Source organism: Scomber japonicus, chromosome 9, assembly GCF_027409825.1.
Source record: "Scomber japonicus isolate fScoJap1 chromosome 9, fScoJap1.pri, whole genome shotgun sequence".
NCBI lineage: Eukaryota > Metazoa > Chordata > Actinopteri > Scombriformes > Scombridae > Scomber > Scomber japonicus.
Genome location: NC_070586.1, coordinates 25,036,482 through 25,055,113, shown reverse-complemented (window position 1 = coordinate 25,055,113; position 18,632 = coordinate 25,036,482). Strand labels below are relative to the sequence as shown.

The 18,632-nt window shown below is 41.1% G+C and overlaps 1 protein-coding gene across 4 annotated transcripts in view; it reads left to right on the top strand.

The window, feature by feature from the left end:
• rhobtb4 (Rho related BTB domain containing 4) overlaps positions 1-18,632 on the top strand; it is a 43,451-nt gene that overhangs the window by 2,769 nt on the left and 22,050 nt on the right. The window contains exon 1 of one of the 4 annotated variants that reach the window (XM_053324579.1): positions 14,300-14,446. The exons of the other annotated variants lie outside the window; for them this stretch is intronic. Within the exon in view, the coding sequence (XP_053180554.1) occupies positions 14,418-14,446 (29 nt within the window). The 5' untranslated portion in view covers positions 14,300-14,417. Of the gene's footprint in view, positions 1-14,299; positions 14,447-18,632 lie in introns of those variants that run through there. 4 annotated transcript variants of the gene reach the window in all.

The window sequence follows — 18,632 nt, the reverse complement described above, 5'->3', positions numbered from 1 at the left end:
CTGTCCCACTCCTCTATGTTTTTCTATCAGCTGTGGAATTTGAACCATTCTTCCTTTGGGGTGAGGCCCGTCCCTCTGTCTGCCCCTGCTCAGAGGAATAGGTTGTCTCCAGAGGAGGCTAGGAGTGTGTGTGTGTGTGTATGTGTGTGTGTGTGTGTGTGTGTGTGTATGTGTGTGTGTGTGTGTATGTGTGTGTGTGTGTGTGTAACTGGGGCTTTCCAGTAGGGTTGCACACCAAAAATTCCTGGCTGCTGGATGGCTGACTAGTGGGCCAAGTCCGCACAGCTGGGATACATATAAGACCCTGTGTCTTTGTGTGAGTTGAGCACACACGTTTGGTCACATGCACACACATGGCTACACACAAAAACACACACTCTTAGAGGCCGATTGTTATGCCTGCTGAGAGAACCCCCCCCCCCAGGAGATATATGTATACAATGTAAGGTTAGAGCCAGCTAAACTTTGCTGCACAGTTTAAATGACTTGGAGAAAAAAGAAAGAAAGCCAGTACTTAGTGCCACACTTAAGAAAGACACACACAGACGCAGTTGGATGCCAACACAGGAGTGTACACATAAAAATGTAGGAAAAAACAAACAAAACAAAAACTAACAGACTCACAGTCACTGCACAACAGTGTCTTCTTCTCTTATCAACACCACATGATGTCTGTCCTCTTAAGTAAGTTTTGCATAGAGAGAGAGAGAGAGAAAAAATGTGGTGGGGAGAAGTGAAAGGGAGAGAGAGAAACGAGTGATTGTGCTGGTGATGGCAACTGTACAGTTTGTCTCCCTTCTTACTGGCTGCCTGTTTGGTTGTTTTTTAAACAGGGTGTCAGTGAGCAAAGAATGTGTATGCAAGAGCAGAAAGCAGAGTGAGACAGCTAGGGGGGGAAATGAAGGAACGAGGAAGAAAAGAGAAGAGAAGAGAAGAGAAGAAGGTTGTTTGTTTGTGGAGGGTAGAAAGGACACAGGAAAAAGGAGTACAGATCCTGAGGAAGAGGGACACGAAGGGGTTTTGGCTGAGGGGAAATTAGAGCAGCACAGGCTGAAGGAGTGAGAGAGAGAAAGTGAGACAGAGTGTGTGAGGCGCTAGTTTGCATATGACTATAAACATACTAAATCAGCGGGCAAAATATACCCTCCTCGTCTACAGATCTTTTCCTACTACTCTTCTAAGTTGAAAAGAAAAGAAAGCATTAAGAAATTCAAAAGAAAAAGCTTTCTCCAACCAAAAAAATCCTCCCCCAAATTTTTCAGAAGTGATTCCACATGTTATAATCCTTTGAATATCTATATTTACATCCTCTAATGTGGTAATCTGCCACTCTATCAGTACCACTCCTACTCTCTCTGTTTCTCTCTCTCTCTCTCTCTCTCTGTGTGTGTGTGTGTGTGTGTGTGTGTGTGTGTGCAAGTGAGTGTGATTAGCTGTTTAGGTCACTGCAGCTGGTCTATATTACAGTGAGCAAACAAATGGCATTATTGTTTTGGTCCACTTAACAATAATTACAATATTAATGTAAAATCAAACACATTTGCCTGCAACTTAATCTTTTTGAACATACTCCCAATGCCCTACATGTCCATATCACTTGATTCCACAAAAGCAGGAAAAACACACCTTTACAAGGACAGTCATGTGTCAAGCAATGACTTTGTGTGTGTGTGTGTGTGTGTGTGAACGTGCGTGTGTGTGTGCATGTGAAACTGTGTGTGGTGAGAGACTTGGATAAGAAGGTGTTGTGTCGCCAGTGCGGACAGGACAGGACAGGACAGGATAGGACAGGACAGGACAGGACAGGCTAGAGCAGAGCAAGACCAAGAGTGCGAGAGGAGATAAGAAAGCCAGTTCATTTCTGTGAGGGTGTCATGATCCTGCTGTGGTCAGAGAGCCCCAGGCTGGGCCAAGGCCAATGCCCCCCCTGTCAGGGGCGTGTGACCAGAGATCCAGAGTGGCTACACTGATAAGGAGACTTACACTTACACAACGTCACTGTTGACAGAATATGACGAAAGTGCAGAGTTTTGGGCCAAAGGTTCTTAGCAGCTAGAATTGTTTCACTTTTGGTAAAGTTGAAACCTTTAAAGTGAAACCTGCTTTTTACACATATTCTACATTGTGCAGCTTTAAATGTCATATTACCATAGTATCAGGGTCAGCTAGAATTCCAGCTGAAGAGGAACATGGGTGTTCTCTCAAAGAAAACAGCTGGTGGGTCCATATTTTTAAAAAGCTGACTGACAGGGTGTCTAAGGTTTTAGGCTACAAGCTCACACTCGCCAGTTCTTCTCTTGTGCACTCACACACACCCTTAATCATGTGTAGTGTATCAAGATTGACACAGCCTTCTCACTTCTTTTTTGTGCCTCAGACTAATAGATGCCTACATTTTAATAGCTCTGTCTTCAGCCCTGACATTGTTTTAATTTCACCAGATCTTTGTCACTTAATGAGTCCATGTATTTGGGTACTTTGTTTAGAGAGAGGCAGCATATTACGCCACAGACACCAAGAGTCACAGCTTGGTTGCTTGGCTGTAGCTCCTCTCTATTTATGTTCATGTTTGTGTTTGTGTGTGTGCTTCTGTGTATCATAGTGGTGTGGATGTATCACTTGAGCAAATATATCTTCCTGTGCATCTGTGTGTTATTATGCATGCAAATTTTTGTATGTACGCAACACGGTATGCAATTTGATCCCTGGGTGTCTCTTTCTTTAGCATCTGCTCCTCTCATTTGCAGCGGAAAGCTGATCCCCTTGGGTAAATTGGCTCCAAAGTCATATGACTGAATATATGCCAACTAGGTATTCAAATGTTTGTGCCGCAATCACAGATTGAATTTCACACCATAGGAGGTCGTCTGAGTATTTTGTATTCATAATTATTTATGTGTTGTGGGGCAAGCGCGTGGTTGGATGGGTGTGGTTGTCTGCTTCTATCCCCTACAGAGCTACAGAGGTTAACCACTTCCGTTGTCTATATGGGTAAAAACACGCTCATATGTCTGGCTTCTGTGTTGTACACATGTAGTGGTAATCTCTGGCGTTTCCACATCTTGTCTGGCTGACTATCCACCTGCCTTCCTGCAATAACAACAGCTCACATCCAATCACACATACCATCCTGCAGCTGTGGCTTTCATTAATTGAGAATTAAAAAACCCCAATTAGCACCTGCAGCACTATCAGTGATGGGCTGTGTTTGAGGGAGAGGGAATGAGGCAGAGAGAGAGAGAGGGAGTTTGTTCTCAGTATCATTTTCTTGTTTGTCCATGAAAGAGTGAGTAGAAGTGGGGAGGTGGAGGGACGTCTGGTAGGTGCCACTGCATACTTCATGTGACAGACATTTGCCCTCATTTCTCATTTTAGCACTTCCCAAAACTCATCACTAGTGTTAGTAACACACTTGCAAATGTGATAAGGAACAATAATTTGGTGATTTCTTCAAAACAAACTATTTTCTATGACTTGAAAAGCTATTGTTCTGGAAGTTAGTTGTTTGTGTTGCACCCCAAAAGCATCTCATATCTCAGAATGCTCCTGGGATGCATGCAAAAATCTTCTAACATACCCAAACTCATTAGCAGACATACACAGAATAGCATATGAACTCCCGAACCCATATTTGCAAGAACCTTTCTATAGACATAAACACATTGACACATGCATATGCTCTCTGCCTCTCCACCTGTCTATGTGTCTCTCTCCCCCCTGGTAAGAGCTTGAGGCTTTAAACTAATCTGTAGTGAGAGAAACGCCCAAGGGTGCCATTCCTGCTAATCAGGGTCAGACAAGTTTCAATGTTGGCCAAGTCATTCATGAAACGACAGGATTTGAATCTGTAATTGTATTTGGGTATGTGGTTGAGCAGGTCAAGGTGTTTTCCTTCACATCTATTTTTACACAAACACATTGCAGTCACTCACACGTTATTAGATTGAAGGCTACCTGATTTTTGCAGTTCCAGGAGGCTGATGCAACCTGACTGACACTTTCTCTCTCATGTCTCTCTCTCTCTCTCTCTCTCTCTCTCTCTCTCTCTCTCTCTCTCTCTCTCTCTCTCTCTCTCTCTCTCTCTCTCTCTCTCTCCCTCTCTCTCTCTCTCTCTCTCACACACACACACACACACACACACACACACACACACACACACACACACACACACACATGCACCAGAATGGATGAATCAGATATGATAACTAAGGATAGCAAGTTGCAGATCAGAGCTCTTTCATCATCCCATTCAGTGTTTGTCTGTCTCTGTGGTTTGCTTCCAAATGGAAAACTGAAATTGACTCACCACATATTATGTGGTTTGGTTAGCCAGTTTCAGCTAGGATTTATTTTTAGTCATTGCATACTTCAGGGACATTTCCCTTAATTTAAACAAATTTGAGGAAAAACTTTATCTGAACCGAATCACATTACGTCACTGCTTTCACTGCAGAATACAATTAAAAGATAAAACACTGAGACCTGGGAAACAATGTGAGTCACGGCTTGTATCTGAGTGTAAATAATACATTTCTTTGTAAATCAGCCACAATTGTTAAACTATCACATAGTCTGCCAGTGAAACAATATTTGAAAGCTCTTTGTTTCTCTCTTTCTGTCTCTCACTAGATTACATCAGTCTCATTTCAACATAAATATTTAATCAGTATAATCAATATCATTCCTATTTATGTACTTGGGGCTACTTAATACCAGTACATTTTTCAACAGAGGTCATTTTATGCAGAAATATTGACTTCCTGTGTGTTGTTATGCTGTTGTGGTTATTTTGTTTTATTGCCTTTTATTTCTCCCTTGATGCAGTGATCAGTAATGCAGTAGGGACAAATTGTATATCTACACTAAATCTTTAAAAAGCATATAGAATTGTAGAGGACTATGATACATTTTGAGCACAGTGTTTCATCTGAACATTTTGCTGGTCTGAATGACCTTTGCTCACAAGTGGTTAGGATTAGCTGGGATCAACAGTAATGCAACATCCAAAAGAGCTTCTACCCCCTTGCCCCTTGCCCTTATTGAAATGATTAATGCCTGTGTGGCTGTGCTGCAGCTTGGCAAGTAAATGACATGTGGTCACAGTGTGCGTTGACTATTGTATGCCAGTTGTATCACCAGGCCAGGGCGCAGCAGTGCGGAAATAACCAGACACCAGTATAGATTTTTCCATCACACTATTTCTGGATGCCTACTGTGCATAGTCTATCAAATGTGTGTGTTTATGTGTGTGTACCTGCATGGTGCAGTAGTCTTGTTTATTGATATTCCCGCAATTAAAGTTACATATTGACCTCAATTTTGACAGCAGTATGTAGGAGTATTGTATTTCACTGCTGTCATGTGGAAACTGTACTTGGTGATCTTGTGTTTTTCAGGCCAGTTGAAGGATTACATGTTTCTTGTACTGCCTGTGAAAATGCTTTGACCTCTCAGGCTTATGAAACCCACTCATAACTGTATTCGATAAAATTAAAATTGGATCGCCATTGAGATAAATGCATTGCTGTTTCCGAGCGATACAAGCTTTTCACTTCACAACAGGTATGTTTTTGTTTGTGCAAGTGCAATACAATGTGAGGAACTCTAACTAACAGAACAACACAAATGGATAAACAACATGCATTCTATTTGAAGTAAACCTATCAAAGGACCTTCCTGTTATGCCTCAGCTCTCTGTAATGTGGTTTATTTGTCTGTCTGTTTCTCAGTCGGTCTGTTTCTGTTAGACTCCTGTTCTTTTTTCCATCCACATCATTTGCTTGTCTCTATTTCTGTATCTGTGAGTAACAGCATGTTGGAAATAGAAGCAGACAGATCCTGAATTCCTTAGCCTGATCCAAATATATAGATATTTAGGATGAAAAAGGGAAGCTGAGTTGAAAAAGACCCAATGTTGTACTTGGTATTCAGGTTTTTCATTAACAGACAAGATACACAGATCTGCACAGCTGTGGCTACCAACCACAAGATGATAAGGGAAACAGATAAAACATTTTTTTCTTTTGCTAAATTTTTGCTTATTTTTTCGCCTTCTCTACAATTTCCTGTGTTCTTCTCTTTGATACTTATGGAATATGCTACCTGTGACCAGTGTCCTAGTGCTATGTAGTTTGTGCTGGGTCAATGTACTGACTGTGTGCAGTGCGTGATCTCGGCAGGACTGCAGCCCTACTTCTCTGTGCCAGACTGAAGTCCAGAGGTGTTTGGCTTGGCTTCACTCTCTGTTTGATCAGGCTGTTTCTGCAATACTGAGTGATCTGTACTGAGGCCAAATGCACCCCTCTCTTCACAACTTTACCATTTTAACACCGCTCCTGACACTTCTTCTAGCAGTATAGTATTTTCCTGTTTATGCAAATACACAATGAACAATATAGCAACTAACACAAGCATGCAACATCCAAGATCTCCATTTGCCCTCTGTTACCTTGACCTCATTGTTCTCTGTTCTCAACCACAATCCAAATTTTACTCTGATCCATCATCAACAGAGTGTGAAAGTGGCTGTGGACCTGTCTGAGGTTCTGAGAAGTTACCAAGATTCCCAGTATCACCACAGGTAGCAGTGAGGCGTCAATGTCCAGTAATAGATTATATGTATTTTTGGAAAGACCCTTTGGCAGGTTACAAATTATAGTACTTTGTTGTTGACCACCCAATTGATCTACCATTAATGGGCTTGTCAATAATGGTCCCAAGATGTACAGTGTAGCATGCAGTGCTATGTGGCATTTTGCCAACTATAATGGTAATCTATCCGAAATGAAATAAAGTCAAGACAGCTTTTTACAATGTATCATGGGTCAATTTTGTGGGTATAGCCTCTTATTCCTGTAAATACTGTATATGACCACTTTAACAGTGCAGCCACAGTGAAGTTAAACAGCAAATTATTATTCAGATGCTTGACCGGTCATCAATAAACACAAGGCTTCAGTCTCTTGAATGAAAGAGCATGGGCTTTTATTTATTGTCATTTTTCTACTGGCATTTGACATGAGAGAGAAAAAATGTAATCCATTTTAGGATAGGAATGATCTATTTTGGCAAATGCCATGATAGCCTTTAATAGAATCATGTAATGTTGCCACAAGACATACAGGGATATGAGAATGAGGCAAGATACTTTATAATTTAACAGAGCATTGACTCTCCCACTTAACAATTAAAATGTTAAAATAATATAAAATGTAGAGGTACAGTAGGATGAAGATAAAGATGAGATTGGCTAATGGTGCTATTGTAGTATCCCATTAATTCACCCTTTCCTTAATTTCCTCAGAAAGGACATTAAGGAGTTCCAGGAGCAAATGCTCTCATTTAAGACATATTAAGGACATATTAAGACCTTGAAAGCGGATATATCTGCTGGATTAAGTCAATTTCAAGCTGGCACTGAATCCACAGTATATCTGGGGAATGAATGAATAAATCTAATCAGAGGTGGTGTACAGAACATGCTTAGTGGGTTACACTTGTTAAATTTGCACAAGGCAGAGACATTTGCCCTTGTTATGATCTCTATGAGTCAGATTTCCACTATCATGCACCAGTTGTAGCCTGAGGTTTTAAGCAAAAGGCGTATTTTTCCTTCTTTTTCATTTGCAGTCTGACATCTCTATGGAGAGTTTAGAGTAGTCTGAATGAAAGTGTATTAAAAGGTGCACCACATCTGCAACTTTTTTTTTTTTTTCATAAAGATTTGGTATTAAAATGTTCATCATGAAAAACACTATCAGAATATGACTATCAGAATATGGGTGCATTGATTAATCCAGAGGTCATGACGGATTGTCATCAATATATGTGTTGTCAGACCCAGATTGCACTCATGTTTTCCATAGAGATTTTGGATCTGCTGCCAAACTAAATGACAGACCTTTAAAGTCCACAAGATCACAGCAGACTTTATTTAGTTCCTATGGTTCTAGTCTTAAACTGTCTTTGTAGCTCTAGCCCATATATAGACTTAGATCTGCACATGTTGGTCTGTTTGCTACCATAATTCTCAGATTCCGAGCTTTACCATTGCCCTGGTCCTATATTTGCTTCCTTCATGATCTCCACCCCCTTTTCCATATCTGTGCCTGTCAATCTTTATTTCCTAAACAGTTTTGACAGGATCTCACATCCCGGATTGATGTCATTTCCAGCCAGGCCCTTGAACTAAGCACCTAGCTCATCTACATTTCTATAATGCCCTCAGATTGGCACAGCCAACGAATCTACCAAGCCCCTAACTGGCTCAGTACTTGTTTCTTAAGGTAATTAAAGTGATCTTTCACTTTGCTGGAGCATAAGCTGCACTGTACTGTACATATGCCTCCTTTATGAGTCCAACAGCCAGTTGTGATTTATCTCAAAAGATCAATGCATGGATTTTTTCATGCAAAGGTTAATTTTATTCTTTACTTTCTATTTGCTTCTAATGTTGGAGAGCACTCTACCTCCCCCATCAAAAAGTAATCACTTCCTCTGAGGACACACTTAGGTTCAAATAGTTCTAATTTTCAAGCAAAGTGAACTATCACTTTAAGAATTTGGAGCAGCAGCTGAAGAGAGCCTTAATAAGATTAGCCCTGCCACTTGACAGCCACGGCTTTAGAGTCACCTCCACTGACCTGTGTGTCTATGTCCAGCAGCGTGTGTGTGTGCATGTGTGTTTATATGTGCGTGTGTGTGATTGTCAGAGAGTTAGTGAGTGCTTTTTTGTGCATGCATAAGTCCATGTTTGATTTGATGAAAAACCTTAAGTACATATGTCTTTATGTGTCTATGTATGAAATGTGGTTCTTTAAAAGATGCATGCCTGGGCAATATAAGTTCCCACGAGTCATGTAGACAGTATATTATAACTCAAACAGGCTACCTCAGCTAAACACAGCTTGTCTTTATCACCGATGATTTGTGCCACTCAAGAATTTAGACCATCCACTCAACCCTTCAACCTCTCAGAAATCACTGACCATGATGTCTATCCTCAGGCACTCTCCTGTCTTATCCTGTTATTTGGACGATACAGGTCTAAAATTACAGGCAAGGGCATTAAACTAACAAGAAAACAATTCATCAAACACAAAGCTCAAGGTATCACTGGAATTTCTCACCCAAGTGTTTCCACTTAACGCTCAGATATGTTTTAACTGGGCACTTACCAAGGCCGTGCCAAGGACACCGTAGCCACAGGAGACTAGGGTAACATGACATGGGTATTGCGTGTGTCTGTGGCAGATGTGTTGTTGTTGGTAGTTAGGTGTGCCAGATGCCACATGACTCTAAGCAGCTTCAGCAGTCCATCGGCAGGAAATGAAGGACAGTGAGGAATAACCAGTGATCCAAGGCACCACTTTGCAAAAGCCAGACACCTCACTGAGAAACATTTAGGTTGGCATTAATATCATAATCAGAGGCCTGTTTATTTTCAGGCAGACAGCAGGCAGTTAAACACAGAGTACCCACCGTGCCTAACCCCTCATGCACCGTGAAAAGTTCCATCGTTCTCTGTCCAATCTTGTGCTGTAAACATCCCAGCCTCCATTCTCCTCAATCTTGAGCTACTTTACATTCCTGGCATATTCTACCATCATGGCCCATCATGGCCACGACTGACTTGATCATTCATCAGTGTTATAGTCACTGAACACAGCCTACTGTGGTAATGGGGGAAAAATAACTAATCACAACCATGTCAACGGAAGGTGTTTTAATTCGTATCTTCTGTTTGGGAAGTTTGAGACCTTTGACACTGATTAATAGCTCATAAATCTTATTCAATACCAAATTCTTTTTTATGACTTTTCCTAATTTTATGGCAGTTGCTTATGAATATGATCTGTATTTGATTATATTAATGCATTACACATAAACTCTTAACCATGATGAGATGTACACCTTTCATTGTCATTTGAAAACATGAAGGTAAATTCTGGCCTGTACATTTTGAGGGTCTAAAACAATGCAGAAATGAAGGCAATACCAATGAAACACGGGGGTTGGTAACTGTTGTCATTGGAAATGGTCTTCAACAGATTCTTAGCATGCAAGACATGAGGCCTGCACAGAGATTTTAAAAATAGATCTGTTTTTACAAGGCGTAAAATATACAGATGCATGTCTCCCCTAGCACAAACCAGCACAAAACCTCAATAAATAGTGCATTCCCTGTCTTCTGATTAAAACGCTGTATCGTTGACACCAAGGTAGTGTCTTCATTAGGATATAATGAGGCAACAACAGCTGGTCACACACATGGAGCTTTCCAACTAACTGTAGATAAGACAATCTACTGATAACCTGGCAAGTAAATAACATCCTTGGCTTCTGTCTCTCTTTCTCTCTTTCAGTCTGTCTGTCTTTCTGTACTTTCTCTCAGGCCTTATCTAGCCTTGAAGGTTTTTCACTTTCACTCGCACTCTACTTACATCCACATTACCAATCACCAAATAGGCCGGCTGTTACAAAACACACTCTGTTTCATGCCAGGGTGTCGGCTCTGGCAACACATCTCAGCCACCTCTCTGTGTCAAATTGTGTGTGTGTGTGTGTGTGTTAGAGAAAGAGAGAGATTAACAGAGAAAATGAAAAAGAGACTTAGAGGCAGGCATTACCATAGATGTGTCTTTCTGTGAATTTGTAAGGTTTCCAGTGTTTTTCTTGTTCTCATTTAGGTATGCCATTATCAGTGTTTCCCACAAGCTCACTTCACTTTGCCCTCTGGCCAGTCCATTCTCACCCTTGACCGTTGACTTATGAATTTTCTTCTCAGGGGAGCAAATTGAAATTCCTGTGTTGTCTGAAAAACAAAAATGTGAGCCAAAGTAATCCTGCCAAAGCATCAAGCTAATGACCTCATACTACATGTCTATGTACATGTAATATGTAATGTTGTGTGTGTGTGTGTGTGTGTGTGTGTGTGTGTGTGTGTGTTTGTGTGTATTTGTGTGTGTCAGGGCTGAAGGTAGAATTTAATCTTTGATACTGTTATCAGTTCCATGGTGGTGGAGGACTGTTTGGAAGACCCACTGCAGCTCTGACCTACTTGTATCAGGGGCTGCATGTGGACTGTTTTTCATAGAGTGTGTGTTACGTGCATGCATGTGTGTTTGTTAGTACTCGGGACGGTGTGTGTTTGAGGCAAACTCTCTGTGGATGCGGGGAGTGTGAGAAGCTGGGTGTTTTGACAGCTTTAGAGCAGTTCCAGTACAGTGCTGGGGCAGGGGGTGCGTGGGCCTGTTGAATGTTCGGGTGAACTGTTGGGGTGAGAATCGGGTCAGTGATGCAGTGGACAGGCAGGAGGCAATGAGATGAACTGATGTGTTTTATTGCAAAATGCTCTACAGATCTGATATCCATTGCATTTAAATAAACTCATGATGTCATGTAAAATTAATCCATTTGAGCCAAAAGGTATTTACTTGCATCATAATGTAAGCAAGAAGGGAATTCTACTGCAACACCAGCAAATTACTTTGTTAGGGCAGGTGTCACAATTTTAAAATAGTAGGTCACTGATTGCAAAATGAATCCCTTTCTGAACGTGTGATGTAAGCAGAGACAAAGGCAAATTCAGAGGTATGATGAAAGTGCTGTGAGATGGAGCAAACAAGGCATACTGGAAATAATTAGGGTGGATTTATATGGATATTTAGATGGCAAAGATAATGTACTGAGTAGCTGGTTGATATATGCATTGATTTCACAAAGGAAAAATATGTAATTTGGTATCATTCGTAATTGGATAAAGTCCAATGACATGGTTTTGTCTCAATCTTTATCTGATGTTACTGACAGCCTTGCTCAGGATGCTGGATTGTTCCCTCTAGAATTTCTGATTAACTAGTGACTGAGAACAACAACTTAAGTCAAATAAATCAAAAATCTGATTTCTCAAAAACATATTCTTTTTAAAAAGCCTGCAAATACTTTGAATGATTAATTATTTAAATAAATACCTACTCAAAATGTCAGGAACACTGCATTGACTATGTTGCACACATACTGAGTGTTTGCCCAAGCTGCAGGTCACTCCTTGTTAAAGCAGTCTTGCCAAAGACTGATCTCAGCTCATTCTTCCAACTTTAATCTCACCAAAGTGTAAAAGCTATGGCTTCCCACACAGTTAATAAAAGAACGATAAAGGTTGTGAACAAAGATGCACAATATCTTTTGTACTACTGTGGCTGAAAAGGCCAGACATCACCTCAAACTGTGCTGCTTGAGCGTTCTCTCACAAGTACACCTCTCAAACAAAAGGGCTGCCTCTCCACATTTCTAGGCCCTCTCAGTGCCAGTGCTGTTGAACCCCTGCTTTCTCCAGCAGCATTCCAGCCCATCTTTCATGCTGTTTCATTCTGGCCATGCCAGCCAGGTCAGGGGGCACTGTTTTCTCAGGGCTTCAAGACCACACTGGTCAAATATAAAACAGGCATCTCTGCTAGTTCCACATTGAACTATTTAATGTTTACTGTGTAAATGTGGCGTTTCTGTGTCATAGCATGTGTCACTGTGCCTGTTTTTTGAGCAGAAATGTACATGGAACTAGATGTCTTTATGAGACTGTAGGGGAGACTGAGCATCACTTTTCACTCTTGGCATATAGTCTATATGCTATTGCTGATGCTGCATAATCTGTCACAGACATGTAAGCTCTTGGTGTGATGGCCTTGAGCAACAGCACTGACATAACACGGGTTAGTGGGTTTATTACTTCCTTTGTGTCAGACTGATCAGTACCAAATTCCACCAGTAGATGTCTGTCTTCAGTCTTCCACAGCCATGAAACAAAGTTTTTGGAGCAGATTGTCCAGGGTCCCCACTTGGCCAAAGACTGCAGAATGCCTCAGTTGAATGTTTAGATGAAGTGTAATGTAATACAAATTCCACATCAGCATCTTAACTCAAATTGACTCAAATGAATGTCCCTGTCTTAAAAAAACATACCTAAGCAAAATCTGCAGTTATATGCCACTACATCTACAAAGGAATTTTATTTTAGAATAAAATAGTTTTGCTGGAAGAATAGCATACCTCACTATACTTTTGCCTCTTGGAGACATGGCAGCATTTTTCTTCTCTGGTAGAGCTTAACATTCCAGAAATGAATTCCCAGACATTGAGGTCTTGGAAAAATATGAGGGCAAAAGGCTGGGTATTTTCCACAGAAATCTAGTGTTTTTTCTTGGCTCCTGTATTGGCTATGCATGAACAACCTGAACAACCATAGAGAAAAAAAATTCCTTTCCACTACCCATGAATAACTATATTGCATACTTTATCTGAATGTGATAATGGTTGACTTATAGCAAGAATGAAAGGAATGCCTAAAATCAGATAGATATTCACAATTTTATACATTTAGTAATTGATGTGAGCAAGCATTTAAACATGTTTTTAAACATGCCTTTTCACTTGTCTCTATGATAACTGATGCAGAATCGTGTTCTACCAAGATATTGTATCCCCACCAACAAAAGGCAGCATGCTTTGCGGTATGTTTTGAGTTAACAGGATGGAGAAAGTACCGTTTTAGCTCGGGGATACTATTAACCCCGCTCAATATGATTGGCTAATTTGCTGCAATCTCCGATGAGAATTGTAGGAACTTCTCTTTTCTACGCCCCTCACTGAAAGTAGCAAACGCAGCTTGGAGTGTTTAGACACTTTTGTGGGGTAACATTTTACTTGCATAAAAGCTACAACGAGTGAGCACTGTGAAAACTACCCCAAATTATGTCTTAGCAGTCCATTTAGGGTATTGATTATAGTTGAGATGGTTTAGGGCAATGGTTCTCGAAAATGGGGTCTCGGGACCCCCAGGAGTCCTTGAAAGGTGTCTTATCAAATGGGGGACTTTGGGTCAAAATCTTATCAAATGGGGGTCCGTGGTCTAACTAGTTTTTTTTGTCAGTGTGGTCCTTGCTGTGAAAAAGTTTGAGAACCACAGGCTAGGAGGATGCCGCTCTGCTCCAAATCTCTCTTTTTTCTGACAGCACCTAAACGCAGCACAAAAGGAGTTGGGCTGTTTGTGTCGTGACGCGGCGTCGTGGAGGCGTGCCTCTGGTGAAATCAGCTGGGGAAACAAAAACAGAAAAAGGGGTGGCCCAGACTAGATCTCCTGGCCAGTTATGTATACATTTCACTCTAAAGAGCGTCCGTTTAAAACCAAAACTGCAATATTTCAGGTCTTCCGCATGAGAGTTGATACTTGTTGAGGGGTGTGAGACGTCGGATCAAGGAGGCAGCTAGAGGAAGTAAGAGGAGGAGGAGGAGGATGTGACAGGGCAGAGGTCCTGTGCGACGCCACTTTGTTAAACAGTTGGTACCATCGCGACCAGTTCTTCATTCTCCACGCGTCTTTGTCCGGTTTGAGTCACCGGCTGAACCACGAACAGAGTGGCATGTGGGTCAATTCCGGAACCGTCGGAAGGTAGGGACCCCTCCTGCAGCAATTCTGGGTCACATGCTCCCAGTGAAACATTGTGCACAAAGCAATCAACACATTGCTTATAATTTCATTTTACTCCAAAGGTTCACTAACTGAAAGCATCACCAGCTGTAGGCTATTCGCTTCCTATCACGGTGACCTTATTGCACTTAATGGGTTTTTTAATCTCCTCTTATATCACTAGTCCTAGATGCATGCTCTTATACGGCACATGTATTAGATGATTATTGTAGAGAGATATGTGTACAATGGTGGATTATTGTTGCAGAGCCTGGCGTTGTTGAATCATTTAGATTCAGTGGTGTAGTACAGCGGATGGGTTTGGTGTGTTACGCAAGAGTTATCAGTGCATCAATTTGGATGTAGGCTGATATCCACCTGCCTTTATACAACATAGATACGTGCAAGATATCTCACCACCGCGAAGAATGCGGTGTGTATCCAGCTTTATATCCCCAGACATCAGACATAGATGGCAATGCGAGTGTCTGGTCCTGTGTTGAATCGGTTTTCCAAAAAAAAAAAAAATATGAATGAATCAGGTGGTTATGAATGGGAGGGAGGCAGGGAGCGCACGAGGTGCTTTTCATTGATGAGTGTGATCCAACACCACCGTATTTACAGGAACAGCATACCGATCATTTTTGTGACAATATAGACAACATGAATCTCAGTTTGTATGACACACACACACACACACACACACACACACATACACACACACACACACACACACACACACGCTGTAATGCTGATCCTGTGGCTATGACGTCATCAGAGGGATTGTGTTACGCAGGTACCTGTGCAGCTGGTGAAGTAGGCTCCATGCTCAGTCAGTAATAGAAAGACAGATATTCTACATTAGATTTTTGACCACAAGCAGTTTTCAGAAATTAATCATAAACACAAGCTAGTTGCATAAATAGTTTGGCACACTTCTCTTCCATATTGCGCAATATTTGTCTTTTGGCCAATTAATTTTTTTCCGGAAACACTAACTGTTCAAAATTTCCAGTGTATTTTAACATTATTAAATAGTTTGTTCTATGCAGTTCTTTGTCCAAATCTTTGGCAAAACAGCAAACGATTATGAAAGTGTTGAGACATCACTAAAAGCCTGAATTACAGTAAAGAACTTGGTTTGACCAGTAAGACAGATGGCTCTGGAACAAGGCTACTTATTGTCCTGGTTAGGCACTATGCCCAATTCTTTTACTGTGTCAACAGCCTTGAGATAACACAGTGCAGCATTGGCAGACCCACATGCAAGAGTCAGCCAGCATTATGGCTGGCTTCACTGTTCTGAACTCTGTAACAGGCTCTAATGGAAGGTATACAGAGGTAATAATGATTGTAATTGTGTATAAGTTTTATTGTTTATGTGTATACCCGACTCAGGCTGAACACATTATGATATAACACGGACAGTAGTTGTTTGATGAGAAGAAGTATGTTAAAAAGGAGATGTGTGGTCAATGTAAAGGGGCTGGAAAATAAACTGGACATTCTCCATGCCTGCATCAGTTTCCAATGGGATATCAGGAATTGCAATGTCCTTCGTTTCACTGAAACTTTGTGAAACAACAGAAGCAAATATACCCAAAACTAGTTAAATCATTCCACAGCCACAAACCATGGATTACCAGAACCATCTCTGATGCTATAAACACACACACACATTGCAGCCTACAATTTAGAGCAATAAACATGGACAATTATAAAGCAGAAGCTTACAAAATAAGAGATGCAATTGAAGGAGGCAAAAAGGGACAATGGGAAGAAAGTGGAACTACAATTCCAAAAGGACATTCCCAACAATGACAGACTACAAGGCCTTCCCTGCCCGTTTGTTAAGTGCTGATGCATCTCTAGCTGGTGAGCTAAACTCACTCACTTTGAGGCCATCAGCAGCAAGCAAGCAAAAATGTCTGATGCAGAGGCTAATGGATGGCACACCTTCACATTACCCTTTGTGTGCTTTCAAGTGTGTGAGCACCAAGAGTGGGAATGGGGGTCCTCAAACTATGCCCTTATCAACTAGTGCTGGTATTTACAATGATATTCAACCTGGCCCTATTTCAATATGTCATATACACATGCTTCAAGAAGTCAATCATCATTCCTGTGCACAAGAAAACAATACCAGCCTGCCTGAATGACTACTACCTACTCCTTCCTCTGTAGACATGAAGTGCTTTGAACGGTTAGTCAAGGATTACATCTGTTTCTCATGACCCTGCACACCCCACCCACTACTGTTTCCCTACCATCACAACTGACCAATGCTAACACCATAGCACCCATCATCCACACCACTGAACAGGAAAGGGAGCAATATGAGATTACTGTTCATTGACTACAGTTCAGTGTTTAAAACCATTTTTTTCCTCCAGGATTGTCACAATGCTCCACCCCAGTTTTGGAGCAAACTGTGTCATCACGTTTGCCGATGACACAGTTGTGGTGGGCCTGATCACAGACACAATGAGAAGGCCTACCTGAAGGAAGTAGAGTACCTGATTGTTTTAATTTAGGGTCAGAATTCTTATATAATATGCAAAATGAAAATATTTATCAAATTAGATAATGCATCATAGATCAAGTTTGTCATAATAAGTATCATAAAGCTGTATGTATCTTAAAACCAAAATAATAGTTTCATTTTGAAACATTATAGTAAAGATTGGAAGGAATGTTTGGCTGAATAAAATAAATCAGATACTATTGTAATGGCCAATGGCATTGGAATTGGAAAAGGATTGAGAACTCATGTTTATTTCATCTGACAAGTCTTGAAAAGAAAATAGTAAGAATGGGGGAGAAATCAGGAAAGAGGTAGAAGAAAATGAATGACAAATGAAATGCTGTATTTAGATACAGTAGATAACCATTCTGTATTGGCGAGAAAGCTAGAGAGAGAGAGAGAGAGAGAGGAACAATCTGAGATGGAGAGAAAGATAGACAGAATATGGACAGGGGAGGAGAAGGAAGATGGGAAGGGATAAAGGAAATGAGGGCAAGAGGAGCCTGTCTATGTTTACAAAGCATTAGTGCAGCAGAGAGAAGAGAGGAGGAAGGCTCTCTTGAGCAGGATGGTACGCTGCCACCAAATACCCTTTCATTCATTAGGATAGATGCATACATATCACCGTCTGCCACAGTCTGTGCATTAGCACCCATACCATCTGCAGTGGGTGACGCAATACTGCTGACATGCGTGTGTGTATGCATGTCTGTGCTAGTGTGTTTGACTTTGAGGTTTACTGTCAGTCATTCAGGGAGCCAAGCAGAGGACCCTGACCAGGTTATGTAACCAGTCTGTGCCAGCTGCAGTTACTGTGGCAGTCACTGTCTCAAACAACCTCATAACACACACACGCACACAGACGCACACACACACACTTTTGAAATGTAATAGGTTAAAGATTACTAGGTTCCCTAATTAAAAATGTAATAAGTAATGTAACTATTTTAATTACTTCATTAAAGGAATTAAACATATTATAATTAATTACTATTTGATTCCTTGTATAACAAAAAGTCCTGTGAACCTCACTGTGAACCTCACTGTGAACCTCACTGTTAACCTCATTTCCCACATGACATGGCAACCCGCCTTGTTGTGGTCAGCTGTTGCAGACATGGTAGACTCAGGTTGCTTAGAGCAATGCACATTGATTGGACTGGCAGACAAGAGATGGTGCAAATTAAACAAGAGAATAAATCAAAAACAACACTCAAACAAACAAGAATACATTTTTTTTCTGAGCAGACTTTTGACAAACACTTAAAAGATAGGTTGCATACATGATTGCACATTGACCCATTGGGTTCTTCCAGCAATTACACATGGACACTTTGACTATGCAGTCAAGCCTATGATAGTGGAAATCCCTTGGCTCTGGTTGGCCAATGTATAAAGTGAATGGTTATTGGGGTCTTTTTTGCAAGCCTGGGACGGAAGAGGATGCAGAGAGGGAGGAGGCATCTCTTGGTTTTGGCGTGAACTGTAGCTCCAAGACAAAGACCAAAAAAGGGGGCTGGAAGGCTCTGGAGAATTTTAGGATGAGTAGTTGCTGCCTGTGGTTTGCTAAAGGTGTTACATAACATGGAGAGGAAGGGAAGCAAACTGGGTGTGGGAGGGCTATCTGCTTAATGCTGGTACGTG